The sequence below is a fragment of the Neomonachus schauinslandi genome, chromosome 16, assembly GCF_002201575.2.
Source record: "Neomonachus schauinslandi chromosome 16, ASM220157v2, whole genome shotgun sequence".
Classification (NCBI taxonomy): Eukaryota; Metazoa; Chordata; class Mammalia; order Carnivora; family Phocidae; genus Neomonachus; species Neomonachus schauinslandi.
The window spans coordinates 6,857,684-6,883,770 of NC_058418.1; the positions used below are offsets into that span (position 1 = coordinate 6,857,684).

The 26,087-nt window shown below is 53.9% G+C and overlaps 2 protein-coding genes across 6 annotated transcripts; both read right to left on the minus strand.

Moving 5' to 3' along the window:
* Positions 1-453: 453 nt before the first annotated feature.
* Positions 454-13,195, minus strand: RCN3 (reticulocalbin 3). Of its 2 annotated transcripts, none has more exons than XM_021681283.1 (7): positions 13,132-13,195; positions 12,457-12,704; positions 10,414-10,616; positions 8,714-8,886; positions 4,218-4,278; positions 1,188-1,387; positions 454-974 (listed from the first exon to the last, which is right to left on the minus strand). In XM_021681283.1, exons 2-7 carry the CDS (start codon positions 12,696-12,698, stop codon positions 867-869), a joined length of 987 nt encoding a protein of 328 aa, XP_021536958.1. In that variant the 5' UTR covers positions 12,699-12,704; positions 13,132-13,195; the 3' UTR covers positions 454-866. The 2 variants fall into 2 exon arrangements, with proteins under 2 accessions (XP_021536958.1, XP_044778178.1); XM_044922243.1 differs by having other exon boundaries at positions 12,457-12,721.
* An 815-nt stretch (positions 13,196-14,010) lies between these two features.
* Positions 14,011-21,118, minus strand: FCGRT (Fc fragment of IgG receptor and transporter). 4 transcript variants are annotated; one of them, XM_021681281.1, is made up of 7 exons: positions 21,021-21,118; positions 20,057-20,140; positions 19,257-19,508; positions 18,895-19,170; positions 15,316-15,585; positions 14,618-14,734; positions 14,011-14,334 (listed from the first exon to the last, which is right to left on the minus strand). In XM_021681281.1, exons 2-7 carry the CDS (start codon positions 20,124-20,126, stop codon positions 14,255-14,257), a joined length of 1,065 nt encoding a protein of 354 aa, XP_021536956.1. In that variant the 5' UTR covers positions 20,127-20,140; positions 21,021-21,118; the 3' UTR covers positions 14,011-14,254. The 4 variants fall into 4 exon arrangements, with proteins under 4 accessions (XP_021536956.1, XP_021536954.1, XP_021536957.1 ...); XM_021681279.1 differs by having other exon boundaries at positions 19,257-19,511; positions 21,021-21,115; XM_021681282.1 differs by having other exon boundaries at positions 19,257-19,511; positions 20,979-21,087.
* Between the last annotated feature and the right edge of the window lie 4,969 nt (positions 21,119-26,087).

Below are 26,087 nucleotides of genomic sequence, written 5' to 3' on the forward strand. Positions count from 1 at the left end.
CCCCCCCCCCCCCCCCCCCCCCCCACCGCCCTGCCACTTGCTGACTCCATTCCAGCCCCATTGGCCTCCTGGCTGGTCTTCCCCCCCCCCCACACACGGGACACATTCTGGGTTCAGGGCCCCTTCTGTTTCCGCCGCCCCGCTGGCTCTCCCACCAGGGCTCCCCAGGGCTGACTTCCTCTTCTGTTCACCAGTGCGGCCCCTCCCGGCCACTCAGCAGAGCGTTGCCATCCTGTGCTATCCAGAGGGCAGACAGAGCCTTCTCTCTGGCTTGTTCACAGCTGGGTCCAGGCTGCTAGTTTTATTTTCTGCCCCAGGAATGCCCTCAAAGCCTGCCAACACCCAGAGCCCCTTCTCCAAATGCCTGATGCAAGCCCAGCTGCAGCCCCCAATTCCTCCCCCAGGCCCCTGTCACCCACTAAGAGACACACACACAAGGCCCCAGCACTGAAATTTACTGCCTCCCTGGCAGAGGAGGCATTCTGGGCGCAGTGCCCGCGGGCGGGCGGGCGAGTCAGGGGCCAGTGGCGGGGTGTTTCTCTGCTGTATGGTGTGCGGCTCAAGTGAGACGAGCTGGGTATGGGGGGCCCTGGTCTGGGCTGGGCAATTCTGCCAGTGAGAAATGGATTGTTCACGTACTCTTTGGGTCTATGAGACCCCCGGGGTCAGGGTGGGAAGGGCTGGGAGGGACTGCAGTGTCTTGGAGAAGTTGACCTGGTGGGTCCCTGAGAGCTCAGGGGCAGAGGGACACGGGGTGCGGGCGTCCACACCCTGCAGGTCCAGATGGGGAGAGGGGCCTGACCATGGGGGGCCCCCTCCTCGGGTCGTCCCCTGGGGCAACAAGGCTGTAGTGGGCACACGGGGGCTCAGAGTTCGTCGTGGTGACGGGTCAGGTCCTCGCCGTAGTTGGTGGCCTGGCTACCCACGAACATGTTCCAGTTACTCAGGATCTCGGCCTTGCTCAAACGCCCATCCTGGAGGGAGGGTCAGAGGGCAGCAGAGGTGACAAGGGGCCCTGCCTGGGAGACTCCTCTCTGAACCTTAGTATGCCCCCCCCACCCTGGGGGTCTCTGTCCCTCCCTTTCCCCCACCCCCACCCTCCATCTCTGTGTCCCTGGCCCAAGAGGGCCCCAGGGCAGCTCCAGGCCCGGTCCCACCCGTCTACACAGCCGGCCCCCCGCACACACCTTGTCCGTGTCACTCTCGTGCAGCAGGTGGTTGGCTTCCACCAGCGGCTGGTCCTGGGCCGGGGGCAGCACCCAGTGGCCCACCTCACTGCCGTCCAGCCGCCCGTCCTTGTTCAGATCGCGGAAGTCCCGGAACTGCTCCCGCTCCGTCTGCACCCAGGCCGGCTCCTCCTCCCCGGGCTCGGCCGAGTACAGATCCGCTGGGGCGGGCGACGGGGGCAACGTCAGACGGTTCCAAGCCGGCGGGCACCCCGGGGCTCCGTCCCCGCACTGACGCCGCCTCCCCAGGCCAAGGCACCTGCTCTCCCACCTCGGTCTCCTCTTCTGTTGGAACGGGACTAAGAGCGACACCACACTAACAGGTGATCGCCTTGCTACAGGGAAAGGGACTTGATGGATTGATCATTTCCTCGACGGGCTGTCAATTTGTTTGCCTGAGACGCACCTGAAATGCTGTGTGCCCCGTGGGCGCAGGCCATGTGAGCAGATACTAAAAAGCCACCCTTAGGACAGCTCACCCCACTTTAAGAAGCTCCCTCGGGACGGCTGGGTGGCTCAGTCAGTTAAGCATCTGCCTTCGGCTCAGGTCATGATCCCGGGGTCCCGGGATTGAGCCCCGCATTGGGCTCCCTGCTCAGCTGGGAGCCTGCTTCTCCCTCTCCCTCTGCCCCTCCCCCTGCTTGTGCTCTCTCTCTCAAATAAATAAATAAATAAAATATTTTTTTTAAAAACATTAAAAAAAATGGGCGCCTGGGTGGCTCAGTTGGTTAAGCGACTGCCTTCGGCTCAGGTCATGATCCTGGAGTCCCGGGATCAAGTCCCGCATTGGGCTCCCTGCTCGGCAGGGAGTCTGCTTCTCCCTCTGACCCTCACCCCTCTCATGCTCTCTCTCTCATTCTCTCTCTCAAATAAATAAATAAAATCTTAAAAAAATAAATAAATAAAAATAAAAAATAAAAATAAATAAAAATTAAAAAACATTAAAAAAAGATTTAAATAAATAAATTAGCTTTAAATTTTTTTTTAAATTGTGGTAAAAAGCACATAACATAAAGTCTACCGTTAGTGGCATTTAATACATTCACAATGTTGTACAACAACCACATCAATCCAGAACATTTTCATCCTCCCGAAAGGAGACTCCTTTCCCATTAAGAAGTGACCTCCTATGCCCCCACCCCCCCTCCAGCCCTGGGCAACCCGTAATCTAATTCCTGTCTCTATGAATTTTCCTATCCTGAACATTTCCTGTAAATGGAGTCATACAATACTGTGGTCCTTTGTGTCTGGCTTCTTTCACTTGGCATAGTGTTTATTTTTGTATTAAAGTGTAGCTGACACACAATGTTACATTAGTTTGGGGTGTCATAGTGACTTAGCATAAGGTTTTGAAGATCGTAGCATCTATGAGTACTTCCTCCCTTTTTATGGCTGAATATCATCCCATTGTATGGATCTCCCACCTTCTGTTTAGCATTCATCCGCTAGGGGCATCTGTGTTGACTAGATGTCATTGTATGAGCTGGGTGCTCTATTACGGCCCCTCCCTTTTTTTAAAAAAAATTTTATTTATTTATTTGTCAGAGAGAGCACAAGCAGGGGGAACAGCAGAGGGAGAGAAGCAGGCTCTCCGCTGAGCAGGGAGCCTGACTTGAGGCTCGATCCCAGGACCCCAGGATCATGACCTGAGCTGAAGGCAGACGCTTCACCAACTGAGCCACCCAGGCACCCCTTTACTACCACTTTTACAGGTAAGTACAGGTAAGGAGGCCGAGAGAGATGGAAGAACTCATTTCCCGTCCCATGGCTGGGAGGTGGGAGGTGGGAAGCATGCACGCTTGCTCTGGAGCCTACACCCTTGAGCTGGGTGTACCCCCACCTCTCCCACCTTCCCTGACACGCCACCCACCCTCCCAGCCGGGGTCAGGGCCCGTGACACCCCCTCCATCCTCTGGCTCATATTCTTCCCTATACCATTCAACAGTTGTGAAATTACATTGCTCTGGGGAGTCCCGGGGTCCTGCCCGCATCTGTCTCCCCAGAACCCCACAGGGAAAGGAAGCAGCCTAGGGGGCAGGGTGGGACACTAGGCTTGGCGTGGACTGCCATCCTGCTCCACCTCAGCCAAGTAAGTATCTACCCCTCAGGCCTCAGCTTCCTCATCTGTGAAATGGGGCAATAATATCCATCTTGTCAGTTGATATGTGGATTAAGGGAATTTACAAGTTGTTAACCACTTAGAACAGAGTCTAGCGTGTGGTAACAATGTGTCAGCTGCTGCAATTACTCAGTGGGGATGCTTGAATTCTGACCAAAAAAAAAAAAGACTTCGATCTTCCTCACAGATGTAAGAAAGATAAATTATGCTTAAATAAAAATGTCTTGCCTGCGCATTTGTTCCATAAAAACATGCTATAGAAAAATGTTTTCAAACTCGTAAAAATATCCATGTTTAACAGCTTTCCCCTCAACCAAATTCTTTGCCCCCTGAGGACAGGGGTAGAGGCAGGGCCAAGGGGAAATTTGGGGGTGTCACGAGGGCCCCCCAAATTCTGAGTAACAGGAGACACAGCCTTTGCTGTGCAAATGCAGGTTCAAGACAAGCTCCGACTTCCCAAACGCAACCACTGCAGCCCCTGAGGCCTGATTTTGTAGATACTCCAGACCCTCCCAGGTAGGAACCTAGTCTGTGACATTCTCTGCTGCATCCGCAACCACAAACATGCAGTAGGTGCTCAGTACGTGTTTCCTGGGCCTCGCACACAGTAGGTGCTTGATAAAGATTTGCTATGCCCAACAAATATACATACTCAATAAATGTTTGCTGGGCCCAACACACGATGGGGGATCGATAAATACGTTTAGGGCCCAGCACACAGTAGGTGCTCAATTAATGTTTGGTGGCTACATGAACTCAATCAGGTGCCCCTGCCCCCACTTCAGAGGGCTGTTGCTCTCCTATGAGTGATATGCATTGGGCTGCTTGGGGGAGGACAGGCATCCTCAGGGACGGGATCAGGTCCCACTCACCGATGTACTCATCCACTTGGACGTAGCCATCTTTGTTCTTGTCCAGATCCTCCAGGGTTTCCTAGGGGAAAGAGAGGCATTGGGGCTGGCTCCCGAGGAAGGCTGGCCCCCTGCGGTTGGGATGGGAGGTTCTCTTAGGGAATCGGGCTTGGGCTTGGCAGATACCTATTACTGTATCCTAATACCTTAACCTCAAGAATATCTGAAGAGAGTAGGAATATTCATACTAAATGTTTTTTTTTTAAAGATTTTATTTATTTATTTGAGAGAGAGAGAATGAGAGACAGAGAGCATGAGAGGGAGGAGGGTCAGAGGGAGAAGCAGACTCCCCGCCGAGCAGGGAGCCCGATGCGGGACTTGATCCTGGGACTCCAGGATCATGACCTGAGCCGAAGGCAGTCGCTTAACCAACCGAGCCACCCAGGCGCCCTCTTGTTATTTCTTATAAGTGACTTTCCATTATTTTTTTTTTTATTAGGCTCCATGCCCAATGTGCAGCTTGAACTTACGACTCTGAGATCAGGAGTCACATGCTCTACTGACTGAGCCAGCCAGATGCCCCCTATAAGTGCCTTTCCTTTAGTTTCCCCTTTCTATAGTATAGTTGGGGCTAACACTAATGGTTTGAAGTCCTGTGTCGAGGGGGTTACACTCGATATCCATGAATGTGAAAGATGACAGGAGAGTTTAGACAAGGGCTCTGCAAACTCTTTCCATAAAGGGCCAGAGAGGAAATAGTTCTGGCTTTGCGTGCCATATAGTCTCTGTTGAACTGATAGAACTCTCTCTGGTTGTGGTACATGGAAGCCTAGGGGCGTGGCTGTGTTGCAATAAAACTTTATTTGCAAAAACAAGCTGTGGGCTGGATTTGGCTGCGGGTTGGATAGTTTGCTGACCCCTGGTGTGGACCATGGATTCAACTGCCGGGGTTCAAATCTGGGCTGGGCCACTTCTGGTCTGGGTGATCTCAGGCAAGTCCCCTCACCTCTCTGTGCCTGGTGTCCTCATCTATAAAATGAAGATGATAGCGCACCAGGGTGGCTCAGCATGTTAAGCGTCTGCCTTGGGCTCAAGTAATGATCCCAGGGTCCTGGATTTGAGCCCCGCATTGGGTTCCCTGTTCAGCAGGGAGTCTGCTTCTCCCTCTGCCCCTCCCCCTGCTTATGCTCTCTCTCTCTCTCTCTCTCAAATAAATAAAAATCTTTTTTTAAAAAAGATTTTTATTTATTTATTGGTCCAAGAGAGAGCAGACGCCCAACCGACTGAGCCACCCAGGCGCCCCTCAAATAAATAAAATCCTTAAAAAATAATAATAAAGGGGCGCCTGGGTGGCTCAGTTGTCAAGCGTCTGCCTTCGGCTCAGGTCATGATCCCAGAGTCCTGGGATCGAGCCCCGCATCGGGCTCCCTGCTCAGCGGGGAGCCTGCCTCTCTCTCTGTCTCTTATGAATAAATAAATAAAATCTTAAAAAAAAAAGAAACCACTAAGCAGGGGCGCCTGGGTGGCTGAGTTGGTTAAGCGACTGCCTGCGGCTCAGGTCATGATCCCAGCGTCCTGGGATCGAGCCCCGCATCGGGTCCCCAGCTTGGCGGGAAGCCTGCTTCTCCCTCTCCCACTCCCCCTGCTTGTGTTCCCTGTCTCGCTGTGTCTCTGTCAAATAAATAAATAAAATCTTTAAAAAAATAATAAATAAATAATAATAAAATAAAATAAAATGAAGATGATAGCCCACCCCCATAGGGTCACCATGATGACCCAATCAAGCCAATACTCAGGTAGGTGTTACCACAGTGCCCCTGGTATGCAGGACACACTCAATGAGGGTCTGTTAAATAATCTCAACTCAGGGGGCCCCTGGATGGCTCAGTGAGTAGAGCATGCGACTCTTGATCTTGGGGGTTGTAAGTTCGAGCCCCACGTTGGATGTAGAGATTACTTAAAAAATAAAATCTTAAAAAAAAACTCAACTCAGGAGAGTAAAAGGTATAATGACATTATTCGCTATAAAAGAGGGACGTTGGGCCTTGGAGGATGGGGAGTCTAGAGGGTTCGAGAAGGTCGGGTTAATGACATCTCTCCTCTCCAGATCGTAGTCATCTCTGGAATGGGGTGGACGCCCCACCTCAACGGTACACACATCAAGTCAGTAAAATGCCTGAGAAATATCTAAAACAACTGCAAATGCATATGCTGGTGGGACCAGTGATTCCACCGCTAGAAGCGGGGTAGTTATATTGACGCGTGCATGTAATGTGACATAATGAGCATTTATCACCAGTCAGTTCTGCAGTTTTACATGTATTAACTCATCTAGTCCCTATAACCAGCCTTGATGTGGGAACAGTTATCAGTACTACCCTTTCATAGACAAGGAACAGGTCCAGAGAGGTTAAGTAATTTGCCCAAGGTCACACAGCCAGGAAGCTGCCGGGCTGGGATTTGAACCCAGGCCTTCTTCTGGCCTCAGAGCCCTTGATCCTAACAGGCTTGCCATAGACCCTCAAACCAGCTCTGGAAATGGAGCTACAAGAGAGGAGGTGAGGAAGGCAGAGGATTATCCACCTTTTTTGCATCCTTTGGGCATTTAAACACATCAGTATGTTAAGCTGTTTTAGACATACAACTACATTTTAAAAATAATTTGTGGGGATGCCTGGGTGGCTCAGTCGGATAAGTGTGTGTCTTCAGCTCAGGTCATGGATCAAGCCCCACATTGGGCTTCCCGCTCAGTGGGAAGCCTGCTTCTCCCTCTCTCTCTGCCTGCCGCTCCCTCTGCTTGTGCGCTCTCTGACAAATAAATAAATGAAATTTAAAATAACAATAATTAGTGAAAAGTTAGGCATGGTAGAAATGGGTATAAATCCTTCCACGAAGAGTGAACCCTTATGTGAACTGTGGACTTTGGATGGTGATGTGTCAGTCTAGGTCCATCCATTGTAACGAGTGTCCCCACTCTGGGGCAGGATGTTGATGTGGGGGAGGCTGTGTGAGTGTGGGGGCAAGGGGGATGTGGGAAATCTGGGGACCTTTTGCTCAATATGGCTGTGAACCTAAACCTGCTCTAAAAATTAAGGTCAGGGGCATCTGGCTGGCTCCGTTGGTGGAGAATGTGACTCTTGATCTTGGGGTTGTGGGTTTGAGCCCCACACTGGGTCTGGAGATCACTTAAAAATAAAATCTTGGGCACCTGGGTGGTTCAGTCAGTTAAGCATCTGCCTTCAGCTTGGGATGATCCCAGAGTCCTGGGATCAAGCCCCCAAGCCCCGCATTGGGCTCCCTGCTCAGTGGGGAGTCTGCTTCTCCCTCTCCCTCTGTATGTGCTCTTTATCTCTCTCTCTCTCAAATAAATAAATAAAATATTTAAATAAATAAATAAAAATAAAATGCCTGGGTGGCTCAGTCAGTTGGGCATCCGGCTCTTGGTTTCCACTTGGGTCATGGTCTCAGGGTTGTGGGATTGAGCCCTGCATGGGGCTCCATGCTTAGTGTGGATCTGCTTGAGGTTCTCTCTCTCCCTCTCCCTCTGTCCCTCCCCTTGCTCACACTCTCTCTCTAATAAAATCTCTTTTTTTAAGATTTTATTTATTTATTTATTAGAGAGCGAGCGAGAGAGAAACAGCATGAGACAGGGGAGGGTCAGAGGGAGAAGCAGGCTCCCCGCCGAGCTGGGAGCCCGATGCGGGGCTCGATCCCAGGACTCCGGGATCATGATCTGAGCTGAAGGCAGTCGCTCAACCAACTGAGTCACCCAGGCGTCCCTAAATAAATAAAATCTTTTAAAAATAAAATAAAAATAAAAATTAAGGTCTGTTGGGGAGAAAAAGAAGGGAAAAAAAACCCTTCCACTATGGGGGCACCTGGGCAGTTCAGTTGGTTAAGTGTCCAAGTCCTTATTTTGGCTCAGGTCACGATCTCAGGGTCATGAGATTGAGCCCCGAGTCAGGCTCCACACTCAGCATGGAGCCTGCTTAAGATTCTCTCTCCCTCTCCCTCTGCCCCTCCCCGCCTCACAATCTCTCTCTCTCTCTCTCAAAAAAAAAAAAAAAAAAAAAACCTTCCACTATAAAATGGAGAAGAAATTGGAATTGGCACAAAAATTATAAAGGAATAGGAAGAAGATGGGCCAGCGGAAGTGGCCTCAGGGTAGATACTCCATGTATGGGGTTGGGGTTTTCCTGGGGTTCGGCCAGGACTGGGGCTCCCCGAGGCACTTCCAGGGAATGTGTTTTCAGGCTGAGGGCCCGGACTCCAAATGTGAGCACATGAAGGGGAAAGCAGGACCAGGAGAGATCAGACACTGGGAGGTCTGGTGTTGGGCAGCAGAGAGGTTGCCCTCCACTGATCTGTTTGTGGGCTGGGCTCCCTGGGGAAGGTGCTAGAAGACCAGGTGACTGGATCCCCCAAGGTAAGCACTGGAAGGCTGGCCCTGACATCAGAAGCCTGGGTCCCAGGAGGGGGGATAGGAAGTGGAGAAGTCTCCTCGGGCCTGAACTCACCGCAATCACGATGTCCCGCATGTGAGGGAACTCTTCGGGGTGCAAGAAGGCTGTCAGCTCCTCCCGAGTGGCCATCGAGTCCCCGTTCTGGTCCGCCACCCGGAAACGCCGCTCATCCCGAGCCAGCATCTTCTTGTAGGTCTCGGCGTCCTCCACATCGTGAAATTCTTCACCTGGGGAAGGGAGGGAATCTCGTTCAGCTGTGCTTTAATGGAGGGCACACAGGGCAGGTTGAGGGAAAAGACAAAGGATCCAGCTCGGTGGAGTCAGGCCTCCACAGAACTGGTAATAATTAATATATATTCATTGTTTGTATATATTAGCAATCTTGTTGCGAGAGCTTATTAATAATCTTTTTTTTTAAAGATTTTTATTTATTTATTTGACAGAGAGATAGAGAGAGAGCACAAGTAGGCAGAGCGGTAGGCAGAGGGAGAGGGAGAAGCAGGCTCCCCACTGAGCAGGGAGCCGGACGTGGGGCTCGATCCCAGGACTCCAGGATCATGACCTGAGCCGAAGGCAGCCGCTTAACCGACTGAGCCACCCAGGCGCCCCGCGAGAGCTTATTATATGCGAAGCTCTTTACCTACAAAATTGCATTTAATTCTCACAAAAAAGCAAGTCAAGAGAGTTTTTTCATTTATTCTCATTTTATGAAGGAGAAAACAGATTCCCACAGAAAGGAAACAACCAGCCCGAAGTCACGTAGCCAGGAATGATGAACTTTGAGTGGACACTGGCCCTTTGGGCCCCAAGGCCACCCTCTGGTGCAGTAAGTTATACTGACTCAGGTTATAGGACAGAGAAGAGGAGAAGGGCGTTTTCAACAAAGGAAAGGGTATGAGTGGAATGTGGAGGTTTGAAGAGCTCCTGAGTTCAGGGAAACTACAGAAGATCCATATGACTGGTCAGAAAATGCAGAAAAACAAAGCCAGAGGGGTGGGCCAGGCTGGGCTGAGAAGCTGGGAGTCTCCTCTGGAGACCCTGGGGAGCCATGAAGGGCTGTGAGCAGGGGAGGATCAGGGTCAACTCTGGGTGTGGAAAGACCCCTCTGGGGATATATGAGGGACAGGCTGGAGGAGTGTGGAGGAAGGGTCCAGGAGGGAGAGAACAAGAGCTGTGGGGATCGAAGGGCTGGAGCATGGGGACAGACAGAAGGGAAAGCAGTCAGGGGATGGAGTAAATAGATTTGAGGTTCCTTTTTTTTTTTTTTTTTAAAGATTTTATTCATTTGATAGAGAGAGAGCACAAGCAGGGAGAGCCGCAGAGGGAGAGGGAGAAGCAGGCTCCCCGCTGAGCAGGGGGCCCGATGCGGGACTCGATCCCAGGACCCCGGGATCATGACCTGAGCCGAAGGCAGATGCTTAACCAACTGAGCCACCCAGGCGCCCCAGGATTTGGGGTTCTGTCAGAGATCAACGGTCAGGATGACAGGGCATGGGAGGTAGATGTCCCTGGTCAAGGATCCCCCAGTCACGGTAACGGAGGTCGTGGATGCGAGTGAGAAGCCAGATAACAGGGATTGCGAGTTTCGGGGTGATGGGGTACTGGAAGTGGGTAGAACTTGATCAAGGGTTGGAAGTCAAAGGTTAGGGATTCTGTTTCATAGGCTGACGGTTCTCAGGATGAAGCTGTCAGAAAGGTCAGGGTCACAGTGTGTGTGTTTTGGGAGGAGCAGGAGTCGGGGTCTCGCCGCGTACCCGGCGCGTAGTGGCCATAGGTGGCGTTGCGCAGCTCCTCCCAACCCACACGCCCGTCGCGGTCCGTGTCGTACGTGCTCCAGGCCGCGCTCACCGAGTCCCGTATGTGCCGCTGCTGCGTGTGCGCGATCCAAGCACGGAGCTCGGCCAGCGACACCCAGCCGTCCCCATCCCCTGCACGGTCCATGCGGTCCACGATGCGCCTGCGAGTCGGGGCGGGGCATACGTCAGTCCCGGACTCCGCCCACCCCGGAGACCCGCCTTCGTCCAGGCTCCGCCCCTCACACGGAACCACGCCCCCACTCGAGACACACCCCCATACAGGGTTGATAAAGTGGTCCCAGAGCCGCCCGCACAGAGGGGGGCAACTGTCAATCCCGGGGCCACGCCCAGGGCAGGGCTCCGCCCCTCAATCCAGACCCAGAGGGTCTACGGCTGGCGCCGCGGTCCTCCACACGCCCTGGTTGGGGGGAAGGACCTACGGCAATCCAGGGCCACACCCTCCACCCTGACTGCGCCCCTGGAGCCTCACTTGTCCCATCTCTCGTTTGTCCGAGTTGGGGTGGGGGCAGGGAGGCGGTGGCACACCGCGCCCCTCGCCCACAGGTCCCCTATCCCATGACTCTCTCTGAACTCTGATGGCCACGGCCACGCACACACCCGACCTCTCGCAGTTTCAGGCGCGGCGGGTCTTCAGGCCATCCCCTCCAACCCGCCCCCTGCCCCGCCTGCCTGGCTGCGCGGGCCTGTTCAGGCCCCTCTCCCTCCAGCCCCACCCTATGCTGCGTCCCGCCCCTTTCCCCTACATTTTCCAGACTGTGCCCTAGAACCGTCACCCGCAACCCTGCGGGCTTGGCCTCCATCAGTCCCTTCCCCATGCTCTGGCCGGATCTTCTGCATCGTGCCGTCGCCTATGAAGCCCCTGAAGGCCCTTCCTCGCGCACCTTCTCTCGGGCCCCTCCTGTCTGCTCCCAGGCCCCCGCCTGCGGCCACTCCCCGCCACCGGTTTGGATCCTTACCCAACTGCTCACAGAGCCCACAGGGAGCGCTCCTCTCGGTCACCGTCCTTAAGCCCCGCAACCCAGTTCCCAGGGTCGACTCCGACACGGCCGTGCCCAGGTCGCCGCCCCCTCCCGCGCCAGGCTGTGTCTCCTCCGATCGGTCTGGAGCTGGAGTCCCCGGACTCACACGCTACCCTGAGGTTCAAGCTGTTGTCAAGAGCGTGGGCTCCACGGCCAGATATTCTAGGTTCAAATCCTGCCACCTCCTCTTGCTGGCTGTGTGACCGTGGGCAAGTCACTTAAAAAAAAAAACAAACCTCTCTGTGCCTCAGTTTACCCCTCAGTAAAATGGAGGATAAATAATAGAACCTACCCTGCAGCGTGGTTGTGGGGTTAAATAAATTAACCCTTGTAAAGCACTTGGAACAGTGCCAGGCGTTGTAGCAATGCTATGCCAAATGCATTAGCCTCTCACACTGCCTTTCCTCCTCCCTCCCTCCTTCAACCAACCCCATCCGTGCACAGTCTCCCAAAGCAGACCCAGTCACCACCACTCTCCCCCTGATCTAGTCATCATCGTCTCCTGTCTTCCATCTGGACGGCTGCAGTTGCCTCTTCACCAGCTCCCTGCTTCTTGCTCCCTATAGGCTGTTCCCCGAAAGGCAACCAGAAGGATTCTGATGAAACCTAAGTCAGCTCACGTCCTCCCTCTGCTTAGAGCCCTCCCATGGCTCTCCTCTCCCTCAGAGAAACGCTGAAATCTTCACTGTGGCCTGAAGGCCCTGACCTCTTTGTTCCGTCTCTGCCATCACCTTCCACCTTCTCCTCTTCGTTCACTGGGTTCCAGCCACACGGGCCTCACTGTTCCTCAAATATCAGGCCCGCTCCTGCCTCAGGGCCTTTGCACTTACAGTTCCCTCTGCCTGGAATGCTATTCCCCCATATAGCCACATTGCTCAAATATTACCTTCTCACTGAGGCCTCCCTTCACTTCCCTGTTTAAAATTACAACCCTGAGTCCTCCCCTCCATCTCTCTCCTACCCCAGACGGGCTCGGCTTTCCTCTGGGCTGAGCTGGTCGAATTCCTTGGCCACTTCCTGTCCCAGGAAAGCCTCATGGTCGTATTGGAAGTTCCCGTGGGCGTCATCATGAGGGGCCTCGCTCAGGGGCGCCGCCTGGTGCACCCTCCCCTGGCCATGAGGGCCTGCGTCAGGGGATGGCTTGCCCTGGGCCCCGCGCCTGAGCAGCAACATCAGCAGCAGAAGTGATGGTCGCCACATCATCAGTCCCTAGGGAGCGGTGGAGGCTAGGAGTTAGGGGTCACAGGAAAAAGAATAGAGACAGGACAGGAGAATGGGGGTGGGGATGGAGAGACCGAAGACAAGACAGAGAGATGGTAGCTGGCCACAAAGTTTAGGGCTCAAGAAAGGCCGGGGGGGGGGGGGGGGGAAAAAGGGGGGGGGGGTTCTCAGAGGTAAAACCAGAGGTAGGGACTGAATCTTCTGAGGGAGTCCCAGAACGGTGCCAGAGCCGCTGGTGGGAGGTTTCAAGGGAGAGACGTGGCGCACTTCCCACGCAAAGTGTGGGGCGGGGTCGTGGCCAGAGAGCAATCATGCAGGCCCCCAGGCGTTATTTGCAGCCCGGACCCAATTTCCAGACCCGAGAGAACCCGAACCGTTCTCCCTGGGCAAGCCACCCGCCCTCGCCTCCCTTTACCAGTTTCGCCAGCTTCACTTCTCTCTACACAGTCCGCTCTGCGTTCTCCGAAAAGATGCCCAATTTGGCTGCTCTCCAGCCAGGCCCCGCCCTCCAACCAATGAGCGCTCATAAGGACTCCCCTCCCCCCCAGGGGCGGGGCCGGTGAGCTCCGCGAGGGCCGCGGGCGTCCCACGCCACGTCCACAGAGAAGAGCGCGGCCCCAGAGGTTCCGCCCGCCCCTTCCCAGGGCAGGCGGGTGGGCGGCCCCGGAGAGACTCGGACGCCGAGAACTACAATTCCCGGCAGGCATCGCAGGGCCCGGCCGGACCACCGACCACCTCCAGCTGTTCTATTTCCCAAGCCTCTTGGGAGGTGGTTTGGGTTTTTTTGGAGGGTTTTCTTTTTATTTTTAAGTTTATTTATTTTATTAAGTAATCTCTACACCGATGGTGGAGCTGGAGCTCACGACCCTAAGATCAAGAGTCGCATGCTCTTCCGACTGAGCCAGCCAGGCGCCCAGGGAGGTATATTTTTATCTTTCCCTTTGTCAGCATGGTCTAAGAAAGAAGGGAACCAAGGGGCCAGGGGAGGCAACCCCTTCCCTCAAAGAGGGAACAATGCTTCTCTTCCTCTCCACCCAAGGAGTCAGGTCAGACTCCAGCCAAGAATTCCTCAAAATGCGAGGTACAGTGTAGGCATTTGGTAAGTATCTGTGAAACTTATGAATGAAAAAGACATGACTTGGTATATAAAATTGGCATATTCCACAACTGGGAAATGTTAGTCTCTGCAGAGATCTGAAGCCCAGGGCTTAGGCTATTTATCCGCCCCCCTACACACACACACGTGTTCTCCTACCTCCCCTGCCTAAAAGTTGAAATGATAAGAACACAATGATTCGGGCCCAAACTCATGTTTATATGTGGAGGTGGGAAAGAGCCATGATCATCAGGAAGGGAAACTGAGGCAGGCCACAGAAGGAGAAATCCAGAAGGTCATCCGGCCCAGGACTCTTTCTGGAGGCTCAGAAATACCAGGATTCCAGGAGGTCTCACAGCATGAAGGGGACCTGACTACATTAGCTGGTGGTAGCCAGGATGGAGGATGATCATCAGGCAGCTGCTGAGAATGCATTTACATGCTAAGAGTCAGCATCCTTGGGCACACCAGGAGTGGGCAGGAGGGCCCCTTCATCGTCCCCACTGAGAGACATCCAAGGGGCTGAGGGAAGAGGAAAGGGGGGGAGGTCATGAGAATCTCTGAAATCTTCTGGGTTCCTGACTGCCCCTCCCCCACGTGTGTCTGCCTGTCTGTCTTTCCCAGTCTCTGTCCTACTCCACAGGTTTCTGTCCCCCTCCGAGCTTCTGTTTCCTCCCTCCAGTCTCCCCACCCACCGTGTCTGTTTCTTTCTGTCTAGATCCGCCCCCCTCCCAGGTCTGTGTCTCCCTCTCCTTGGGGGTTTCTGTCCCTCTCTCTGAGTTCTTTCCCTCTTCCAGCTCCACACCTGGCAGCCCCTTTCTCATCCTCCTCCACAGCAGAGCTCCTCCTGCAGCCACTGCCGTGAGCAGTAAGAAGCTGACGACGATCCCAACCACTGGCACCGAGGATTTGGCTGGTGATTCTGCAGCCAGAGAATGATGTGAGATGCTGAGGGGACCCACCAGCCCATCTGAGTCAGGGCAGGAGCCTGGGGGTTCTCAGTCCCTCCCGACCTCAGCGATCCCAGCATTAGGTTTGGGGGAATGGGTGTGGACAGAGGGAACGCCAATCAGCTGATGTTCTAGGTCTGTGCAGAATGCTCCCACAGTGCATAGAACCAGCCACGGCAAGATGGGTCTCAGTCACACTGGCCGAGGGACCCGCAGCAGCAGGGTGCGTGGTATTGTGACCCGGAGAGGAAGGGCCGGCACAGAGCAGGAGAAGGTCAGATTCACATGGGACTGGCAGTGGCTGAGCAATACACGGTCAGTCTTAGTGACGACTGGTAGCAGCAGACAACGAATGATCAGACTAGCAGCAGCAAGAGGGAAGGCGGTAAGACTTAGGGAGGACTGTCCAGAGTGGTTAATGGGTGGGCAGACTCAGTGAGGCCAGCAGCAGCGGGAGGGAAGGCAGTCAGACTCAAGGGGGACTGGCAGCAGTGGGGTGGAAGGACGAAAGGCAGCCAGAGACAAGGAGTATCATCACGCAGCGGGACCTCACCCAGCTCCACCGTGAGGGGCTGTGACAGCCCTGCGTGCTGCACCAGGCAGCGGTAGTGGTGCTCGTCGCCACTTCTGACTGTCAGCGAAGACCAGGCGTGGAAGGAACCGTCGCCATTGGGGCCAAGGTCTCCTTCACCAGAGCCGGCGGCCAGCCCGTTCCGGAGGAATCGCAGTTGTAGCTCCGGGGGATAGAAGGAGAAGGCACTGCAGGTGAGCACAGAAAAGCCGGGGCTGCCGGGTCGGGCCTTCAGGCGCATGGAGGGCGGCTCTGCAGACAAACAGGCAGACAGACCTAAACCCGAAGCCCACGAACCCCTAGGGCCAGACCTAGTGAGGGTCGGGGAAGGACAGACAGAGGCCTCCATTCCTCCCACCATACCCAGCAGGCCCCACCGTGTGCCCTGCACTGTGCTGAGCCTGGAGAATATAGTGGCAAAGGTAAAGGGACCTTCCCGGGGGATAGAGACCCCACCTATCCACGGTGACGGTATCCACCGCTCATCCATTCCTTCCTACAATAGACACATACTGAGCATCAACCATGTGCCAGACACTCTTCTAGGTGCCCGGGACACAGCAGTGAACAAGACAGACCAAAGTCCCTGTCTTTGGGGAGCCTAGGTAGCTCAGCTGGTCAAGCATCTGCCTTCGGCTCAGGTCATGATCCCAGGGTCCTGGGATCGAGCCCCGTGTCGGGCTCCCTGCTCAGCGGGAAGCCTGCTTCTCCCTCTCCCACTCCCCCTGCTTGTGTTCCCTCTCTCGCTGTGTCTCTCTCTGTCAAATAAATAAAATCTTAAAAAAAAAAAGATAGTAAGCAGATATTATGAAAAATACCATACCAGCGATTTGAAATTTAAATGAACTGGACAAATTCCTAGGAAATGCAACCTTTCAAAACTGACACAAGAAGAAATAAAAAACTTTAGTCCTATAATGATTTAACAATTTTTAATCCATAATTTAAAACTTTCCAAAAAATAAAAGTCCAGGTCCAGGTGACGTCATTGGTGAATTTTTAAAACAAACAAAAACAAATAACACATCTACATCTAATTTAGGAAAAAAGGCTCCACTGCAATTCAGTGGAGGAGACAGGATGGTGGTCTTGCAACAAAGGAAGCTGGGTCAACTGGAGATCCACGAGGGACAAATAACCTTGACCCCTTACCTCACACCATCATACACAATTAACTCTAGATGGATTCACAGTTACATATAAAAGTTACTTATCAACCAAGCTTCTAGAAGGCCTAGAAGAATACCTTCATAGCTTTGGGAGAGGAAAGATTTCCTTAAGAGAACACACACAAAGCTACAGATAAAAGATGGATGGATTGATCTTCATTAAAACTAAGAACTTTTGGGGGCACCTGGGTGGCTCAGTCGTTAAGCGTCTGCCTTCAGCTCAGGTCATGATCCCAGGGTCCTGGGATCGAGCCCCGCATCGGGAATCCCCGCTCAGCAGGAAGCCTGCTTCTCCCTCTCCCACTCCCCCTGCTTGTGTTCCCTCTCTCGCTGTGTCTCTCTCTGTCAAATAAATAAATAAAATATTTAAAAAAACCAACTAAGAACTTTTGTTCATCAAAAAGTTTCATCAAGAGAATGAAAAGACAAGCTGCACACCGGGAGAGGTTATTTCCAATAGAACCACCTGACATAGCCAAAAGACTCATATCCAGAATATATTAAGAACTCTAATAAGAAAAAGAGATAAAAATTCCTATTTAAAAATGGGCAAAACACTCAAACAACCACTTCAAAAGAGTGGACGCTCAACTGGTCAATAGTGCAAAAAAGTACCCTGTCACTAGTCATCAACTCATTTAACTGAATTTTTTTAAGGATTTATTTATTTGGGGGGGAGGGGTAGAGGGGGAGGGAGAGAGAGAGAATTCCAAGCTGACTCCCTGCTGAGCACGGAGCCTGATGTGGGGCTCAATCCCACAACCGAGAGATCACAACCTGAGCCAAAACCAAGAGTCGGAGGCTTAACCAACTGAGACACACACGCCCCCTCATTGATCTGATTTTGTCAAATCATGTATATGATTATCATTTATCATCAGAGAATTGAAAAACGCATCACAATAAGATACCACCACACACCCACCAGAATGCTTCAAATTCAAGACAGACACTATCAAATTTGGCAAGTCTGTGGAGCAACTGGAGTTCTCATACACAGCTGGTGGGATTAGGAAATGGGTTCAACCCCCTTGAGAAAAGTGTTTAGCACTACGTACTAAAGCTAATCTGGGGCCTACACCACCATACACAAAAGAGCACATGCTCACAGTCATGTGAAATTCAAAATCACGCAACGCCATGGTGATAAAAATCGGGTCAGTTGTTGCCCTTGAGAGGTATGGAATGGGAGGGGACACAAGGAAGTCTTGTGGGGTGCTGGAAATGTTCTAGATCTTGGTACGCAGGTACATGGGCATCCATTAAACTTAATCAAGCCATATACTTTAGGTAGGTGAGTTACACCTCAATAAAAAAGAAAAAACAAAGACACTATAGTGAATGAATGGACAAAACAATGGCATGGGATACGGTAATGGGGGTCATACTGGGGCACACTTTAACCAGGGTGATCAGGGAGGGCCCTGCTGAAGAGCTGACATCCAAGGTCAAACCTAAAGCATGAGAAGGACCCAGTCATGGCAGGATCCCAAGGAAGAGAACTGCAAGCAGAAGGAACAGCAGGAGCAAAGGTCCTGAGGAAGAAAAGAACCTGACACTTGGAGGAAGGGGTGAGAAAGCCAGCATGGCTGGGGTGTTGTGAAATTATAGTGACAGAAAGCAGCCAGGCCCAGCCACCTGCAGGGATTGTAGGCCACGGAGTAGAGGTTGCATTGTAGTGTAAGACTAGAGAAAAGTTAATGGGGGCAGTTTTAAGCACTGGCAGGCTAGGAGCTCATTTATGTTTTAAAACATTCCTCTGACTGCTAGGTAGAGGATGGTCTGTACTGAGGGCCAGGATGGAAGCTGTGACTGCAAGATGGGGACCCTGAGGACAAAAGAGCTCTAATTCCAACCCCTGAGAATCCCCCAGACATGCACAGAAGTACAGTTGGGGTGTTTTGGTGCTATAATGGGGGTCACGCAAGGCATCGTGGGGGTCCAAAAGAGGCAAGTGAAAAGCCTCACGGGCCACAGGAAAATCTCCCCGGCTGCGATACCAGAGGAACCGATGGAGGAGGGCGGAGGTGGAGAATGCGAGGGCTGGTGTAGGCTCGAGGAACTCTGGGTGAGCCTGTCTGGGTGAGCAAAGCAAATGGAGGCTGAGGAGAGGGACAGAGACCACGGCGCTTGGGGTCTCCAGGCCAGGCTGAGGAACTTGAGCTGTGTCCAGAGGTCTCTGAGAGCCAGGGGAGGGCTGTGTGCGGGAGAGGAGTGGGGGCAGCTCTGGGTGTAGAAAGACCCTCTGGGACATGTCCGGGAGGAGCTGCAGTGGGGAGGGTGGGGGCCAGGAGACCAGGGAAGAGGCTGCGGGAATACGATGAGGCCTATGGTGGGGGTATGGGGATGGAGAGATCCATGGGGATGAGGGATTCTTCTGGAGGCCACTCACCCTTCCACTCCAGGTTTCCACGGCCCCTCTCCAGATGCCCCAGCAGCCGCTGGGGGCAGGAGTTGAGCAGGAAGGTCCTCTCCTTGCTGACCGCCCCGGCCTGTTGCATCCACGTCTTCCGGATGGTCTCAGTCTCGGGCCAGTCCCCATTCCACGTGCCCAACTTGGGGTCGAAATTCATGAAATCCTCGCCGTTCAGAGCAAACTTGGCCACAGGCACCGAGGTGTTGTCAGGGCCCAACTCACAGCCCAGCAGGCCCTGCAGGGTGTAGGGTCCTGGGGTGCCCACATACAGGTAAGCAGGACCCAGGAGCAGGGGCCCCGGCCCCTCCGCGCTCAGACCCCGGGGGGCCTGCTCTTACCTCCTTCCCCCAAGGCTCTGAGACCTTCAAGAAAGAGCTCCTGCTTGTTTCTCAGGTCTGTCGTCTCTTTCTCCCAGTACCAGGAGACCTGGTTTTCCCAGACCCAAGCCCCGCACGGATCAGCCTGGGCCCTCAGGTTATTGTAGCTCAGGTACTGCTGTGGCCCGAGCCACCCGGACACCCAGAAGGCAGGAGTCCCAGGGGCAGGAGAGGACACCGCCGTGAGGTGGTACAGGAGGGAGAAATGGCTGTCTGCTGGAGGGAGACAGAGATGAAGAGAGCAGGTGGGGGGAGGCCCTAGACTGGGAGCAGGACAGACACCCTGAAAGAGAAAAGACTCAACCCCAAAGAGCAAGGACGGACCCAGCGAGAGGGAGACAACCTTGGGGAGTGGGGGGCGGACAGGGGATGCAGAGAGGAAAGGGACAGACTGGGGGGGACAGACCCAGAGAGAGGAGCTGGGAAAAGACCCAGAGAGAGGGGGACAGGCTTGGTGGGGGGCAGACTTCGAGAGGAGAAGGACAGATCCAGAACGTGGAGGACAGACTGGGGGTGGGGGGTGGGGGGTGGGAGAGACAGAGTGGGAGGGGGACAGACCCAGAGTAGGGGGGTGACAGACTCAGAGAGAAGCGAACAGGTGGCCCGCAGACGCAGACACCGAGGGAGGAGGAACAGTGAGTGAGAAAGTGCCGCTCGGCGAAGGAGGTCGGGCCCGCCCGAGGGAAACCTCAGATTTCGCTTCCCTCGCCCGTTCCCGGCCGCCGGCGCCTCCCTCCTACCCGGCAGCCTCGGCCCCTCACCTGCGCGTAGTGTCGGCAGCAGGAAGAGCAGGAAACCGAGCCCCCAGGGCCGAGGCCGGGGGACCCCCATCCTGAGCTGGAGACCTGGGGCGGGAGGGGGAGCGTGACTGCTCCGACCCCCGCCCCGCCCCCGCCTCCCCCAGCTCCCGAGGGGCTCGGCCAGCACGCGCACCCGCGCCTGGGGGCCCCGGGGCTCCGCGACCGAGGCTGGCCACCCTGCCCTCCTCCCCGGTGAACTTTCACCCCTTCATTTGCTCCCTTTGGGTTAATTAATTACAGAGCCTGGATAGGCTGAGAGTTCTGTCTCGGAGCCCGGTCCCGCCTCTTCCTCCTCCCTCAGACCCTGGAATCCGAGTCCCAGCCCCTCCTCCTCAGACTGGGGAGGCCCGGGCCCCCAGCCCCTCCTCCCTCAGACCCTGGAGTCCAGGCCCCCAGCCCCCTCCTTTCTGAGACCCAGGGGTCCAGGCCCCCAGCCCCTCCTTCCCCAGGCCCAGGAGTCCAAAGCCCCCAGCTCCCTCCTCCCTGAGACCCGGGAGTCTAGACCCACAGCCCCTCCTCCCTCAGACCCTGGAGTCCTCACCCCCAGCCCCCTCCTCCCTCAGACCCAGGAGTCCAGGGTCTCCAGCCGCTCCTCCCTCAGACCCGAGGGTCCCTGCCCCCGGACGCCTCCTTCCCCAGACCCAGAAGTCCAAAACCCCCATGCCCTTCCTCCTTCAGGCCGAGGAGTCCGGGGCCTCCAGCCCCTCCTCCCTCAGACCCGGGAGTCCAGACCCCCAGCCCCTCCTTTCTGAGACCCAGGGGTCCGGGTCCCTAGCCCCTCCTTCCCCAGCACCCGCCATCCGCAGCCCCCCCCCCCGCCCCTCCCCCAGACCCGGAGTGCAGGACCCCAAACCGCTCCTCCCTCAGATCCAGGAGTCCTGACCCTCGCCCGTCCTCCCTCGGCCTGGGCCCCAGCTCTGCTCACAGCAGCGAAGTTCCCTTCCAGCCTGCAGCCCTAGCTGGCTCCCGTGACTGGAGACCCCAGTTCCTCTCTCACATCCTGTCCGGAGACTGCTCCCTGACTTCAGGAATATCCAACCCCGCCCCCCAGCTGCAGGGCACACCCCAGGCCCTGCGCCCAGCCTCTCTGAGTATTTGTCTCTGCCTCTCTTGAAACTTTTTTCTTTGTTTCTTTTCTTTTTGGTCTCTCTCTGTTGCTCCCTGTTTTCTTATTTTGAGGGTGTCAGCCACCCAGCGAATTCATGACAAAGTTGAGAGCCCGAAACTGTCGGAGTCCAAATGTGGAGGTTTCAGGGGGTCCCCTTCTTACCTCGTTGTACAACCTCCCCCACCTCTCACCCCTTCACCAGCTCTTGCTACACAGTGAAAGTTCTCCAGACACCTTCTAAATTTCCTCCTTGGAACCCGTCCCCTAAGCGTCCCCTTAAAATGCCCTTACACTTCTTTAGTATCTTCTGATACGGACTCAATAACACAGTCCCAAGATAGACTGCTCACAGGCTTAGAGGCCCCCTCCAGTCCCCTGCCCCAGCCCACACTGCGGCGACAATAACTCCATTATACTGGAATGTTGTACATATATAGAAAGAGACTTATTTTAAGGAATTGGCTCATGTGATTGTGCTGGCTTAGCAAGTCTAAAATATGATAGGGGTGGTTGGCAGCCTGGGGAAAGAGCTGCAGGTCAAGTCCCACAGCAGCCGGCTGGACAACCAGGGAGAGCTGATCTTGCAGATGGAGTCTGATCGAAGGCAGTCGGCCCACTTAGGGGAGGTCCGTGTTGTCCTATTCAGGCTGCAACTGATGCGCTGTAGCCCACCCACATTCTGGAAGGGTAGTCGCTTTCCTCCAAGTCCCCTGACTTCAGTGGAAGTCTCATCCCAAAACACTCTCACGGAAACATCCAGAGCAATGTCTGACCCAACATCTGGGGCCTGGGGTCCAGCCAAGCTGATACATGAAATTAACCGTGACACATGGTAAATCTGTGTTCGACTTAGTGAGGAGCCTGTAAGATCCACCCTGAGGGCCTCTAATGCTGCTGAAGGAACCTCCGTTCATGCCCCACAAATTCTATTATAGCACCCTCAGTTCTTTCCTAAAATACTCTGAGGAACCCGCCGTGCCCAGTTGTCCCCTCTGCGTCCCTAGGGATCTGGCTATGTCTCTAGGGGACCATTCCAGCAGCCCCGGGGCTCTCATTTTAAAGGCCTCATGACCAAAAACAGGCAAAGTAAATAATAAAATAAAGGCCCCAGGTTCCTCCTGTGATGTTCCTTGGACCCTGATATAAAAGGGCCAATGTCTTGGGCACCTGGGTGGCTCAGTCGTTGAGTGTCTGCCTTTGGCTCAGGTTATGATCCCAGGGTCCTGGGATCGAGGCCTGCATCGGGCTCCCTGCTCAGCGGGAAGCCTGCTTCTCCCTCTCCCACCTCCCCCTGCTTGTGTTCCTGCTCTCGCTGTCAAATAAATAAATAAAGTCTTAAAAAAAGGGGGGGGGGGCACTGTCTTGTGACAGGACCCTTGGAGCCTGGAAACCACTGCCCTGGGGCCCCAATAATGAACTTTAGTGCCATGTCCCTGGTGTCCTGCAGGACCATGGCCAGAGGCCCCTACTGGGCCCCTGGTCTCTGATATCTCAGATCCCCACCCCTATGCCCTTTGGGTCTCCTGACAGAATCCTGAGGCCCAGCAGTAACGTCTGCAACAGCTTCTGCTAATCTCTCTCTCAGAATCGGCCACCCCACCCCTGGGATCCTGCTAAACCAGTCCTGAGCCCTCACCCTGGTGTGACCCCAGAGGGGCCTCAGCCCCAGGCCCTTCTCTCCCTCTAGACATTCCAGCCAGCAACAAATCTCCTGCATTTGCATTTCTCAGGGACTTGCTATCAGGCCCTCCCCATGTCTCCTCGCCAGCTAGACTGTTCCTCCCTCACCCAGGAGAGAATGACCCTCAAGGGACCCCATTATAAAGGGGCCCTGAGGTCTTGTTACGTGGCTCTGTGTCTCCTCTTCAGGTCCCCTGGGTCCTACTCTACTGGTTAAGACACCCCCCTCCCCCAGGGATCTTCTCTATAGCGTAGGTTCCTAAATAATGCCACTAGAGCCCTGGGGACAAGCCCTTGGGTTCCTGCCACTGCACTCTGGGACTCTAGTGCATTGTCCCTGGGGCCTTCCATAATGCTCATATTTTGCCCAACTGTCCTTCAGCTCCTGCTTTACCCCCTCTCTGGGTATCTGACGCCTCTGGGTGTCCTCAGTCCTGCTACAATGTCCCATCAGCTGTCATTGCAACACCTCTCAGGACCCTACTCTAATATTCACTGGGTCCTGCCGAAAAGTCCTTTGGTTCCTGATAAAGTGTCCCCAGGACCTGCGTACTCTCCCCCTGAGCACTCAGAAGGTCCCCTGGACCCTGCTACAATGGGTGCAGTCTTCCCTCATGTGGCCTTGAGAATCACCAAAATGACCACAGGATGTCCCCTCTAAACCGTTGGGGTCCTGCCAGGATCCAATTAGAATGTCTCCTAGTGGGGCACCTGGGTGGCTCAGTAGGTTAAATGTCCCTTCAGCTCAGGTCATGATCTCCACGTACTGGGATCGAGCCCCTTATCGGGCTCCCAGCTCATCGGGGAGCCTGCTTCTCCTTCTCCCTCTGCCTCTCCCCCTGCTTGTGCTCTCTTTCTCTCAAATGAGTAAATAAAATATTAAAAAAAAAAAAAAAAAGAATGTCTCCTAGCTCTACCATGAAGTCTTTAGGGCTCTGCTAAACACTCCAAGGGAATGCCCGGGTGGCTCAGTTGGTTAAGCATCTGCCTTTGGCTCAGGTCATGATCCCAGGGTCCTGGGATCTAGTCCTGCTTTGGGCTCCTTGCTCAGCAGGGATCCTGCTTCTCCCTCTGCCTGCAGCTCCCCCTGCTTGTGTGCTCTTTCTCTCTCTCTCTCTGACAAGTAAATAAAATATTAAAAAAAAAACAACCAACACTCCAAGGGCCTGCTAGTTTGTGTCCCCCAGAACCATCAGAGTGTTCTCTAGGGCTATGGGAAAATTCCCACAGGCTTTTCCCTCCGTGGCCCAGGGTCCTGCTTCAGTGGCCATCCACCATGGCCCTGGATCACCGCATTCATTTCCCGCTGCTGCTATAATTTAACCACAGACTTGGCGGCTTAAAACAACACAAATTTTTTATCTTGCAGTTCTGGAAGTCAGACATCTAAAATGATCCACAGCGCTGGTTCTTTCTTTTTTTTAAATTTTTATTTATTTTATTTTTTTAAAGATTTTATTTATTTTTCAACAGAGAGAGAGAGTGAGCGAGAGAGGGAAGCAGGGGGAGTGGGAGAGGGAGAAGCAGGCTTCCCGCTGAGTAGGGAGCCTGATGTGGGACTTGATCCCAGGACCCTGGGATCATGACCTGAGCTGAAGGCAGACGCTTAACGACTGAGCCACCCAGGTGCCCTCTTTTTTTTAAAAAAAGATTTTATTTATTTATTTATTTATTTATTTATTTATTTATTTGACACAGAGAGAGCACAAGCAGGGGGAGTGGGAGAGGGAGAAGCAGGCTCCCCGCTGAGCAGGGAGCCCAATGAGGGGCTCAGTTCCAGGACCCCAGGATCATGACCTGAGCCGAAGGCAGATGCTTAACTGACTGAGCCACCCAAGTCCCCCACGCTGGTTCTTTCTTAAGGCTCCAGGGGAGAATCCATTTCTGTGCCTTTTCCAGCTTCTAGAAGCTGCCTGCATTCTCTGGCTCATGGCCCCTTCCTCCAGCTTCAAAGCCAGCAGAACAGCATCTGCTCTCCTTTCTGACCTCTGTGTGCTTGCGGCCATCCGTCCTCAAATCTCTCTCTGGCTCTGATCTTCCCACCACCCTCTTATTTTTTTTTATTAATTTTTAAAAAGATTCTATTGGGCGCCTGGGTGGCTCAGTTGGTTAAGCGACTGCCTTCGGCTCAGGTCATGATCCTGGAGTCCCTGGATCGAGTCCCGCATCGGGCTCCCTGCTCGGCGGGGAGTCTGCTTCTCCCTCTGACCCTCCTCCCTCTCATGCTCTCTGTCTCTCATTCTCTCTGTCTCAAATAAATAAATAAAATCTTAAAAAGATTTTATTTATTTATTTGAGACAGAGAGAGACACAGTGAGAGAGAGAACACAAGCAGGGGGAGTGGGAGAGGGAGAAGCAGGCTTCCCGCGGAGCAGGGAGCCCGATGCGGGGCTCGATCCCAGGACCCTGGGATCACGACCCGAGCTGAAGGCAGCCGCCTAACAACTGAGCCACCCAGGTGCCCCTAATTAATTTTTATTAAACATGAGAAGTAATGCTTTTCTCAGCCTGTTAGGTTGCAAACCCACAATGGTGGTGTTGTTAGTATCATATTCTACCCAACTGAACTAACCAGCCAGCCACTCAGCCCCTGCCTCCCTCTTATAAATACGCTCAGGATTAGATTGGTCCTCTGGATAATCCCAGATCATCTCCCCATCTCAAAATCCTGAATTTAATCACATCTGCGAAATCCCTTTTATCATAGGAAGTAATGTATTTGCAGGTTTCGGGGGATTAGGGCATTCACCTTTGGGGGACCACTATCCAGCCTACCACAGTCAGGAAGGACGCCCTTCCTTGTCCCTGTATAGAATAGCCCCCTTCTGATCTCCTCTCCCGGGGCTTGGCAATGAGGACTCTCAGTCTGCCAGACCATTCCCCATAATGTCCCTCCTTCCTGCTACAACAGAGAAAGCCCTCAGCGTCGCTTAGTACCCACTGGGAGTCCCTTCTAGGTGTCCTGGGGTCCTGTTATGTCTTCAGGGGCTATTTACAGCATCTGCTGGCTGTCCCTTCTCATATTCCCAGGGTCCAGCTCTAAAGATCCTGCCTGTGCCCTCCAGAGCCCCTAGGCTCCTGCTATCATTTCCCCAGGGGCCCACTATAAAGAAGAGAAAGCCCACGGCAGGACCAGTTACGTAATTTGCAGGGCTTGGGGCAAATGAAAATGTGGGGCCCCTTGTTCCAACTTCAAGACAGTTC

Excerpts from the sequence above, each read along its gene's own strand:
- RCN3 (XM_021681283.1), bottom strand. The coding sequence starts at position 12,698 with ATGATGTGGCGACCATCACTTCTGCTGCTGATGTTGCTGCTCAGGCGC. Across the intron at positions 10,617-12,456 it reads GAAAGCCGAGCCCGTCTGGG|GCGCATCGTGGACCGCATGG; the intron begins GTAGGAGAGAGA and ends CCCGACTCGCAG. Across the intron at positions 8,887-10,413 it reads CTATGGCCACTACGCGCCGG|GTGAAGAATTTCACGATGTG; the intron begins GTACGCGGCGAG and ends TCCCTTCCCCAG.
- FCGRT (XM_021681279.1), bottom strand. The coding sequence starts at position 20,126 with ATGGGGGTCCCCCGGCCTCGGCCCTGGGGGCTCGGTTTCCTGCTCTTC. Across the intron at positions 19,512-20,056 it reads GCTGCCGACACTACGCGCAG|CAGACAGCCATTTCTCCCTC; the intron begins GTGAGGGGCCGA and ends GTCTCCCTCCAG. Across the intron at positions 15,586-18,894 it reads TGGAAACCTGGAGTGGAAGG|AGCCGCCCTCCATGCGCCTG; the intron begins GTGAGTGGCCTC and ends GTTTGTCTGCAG.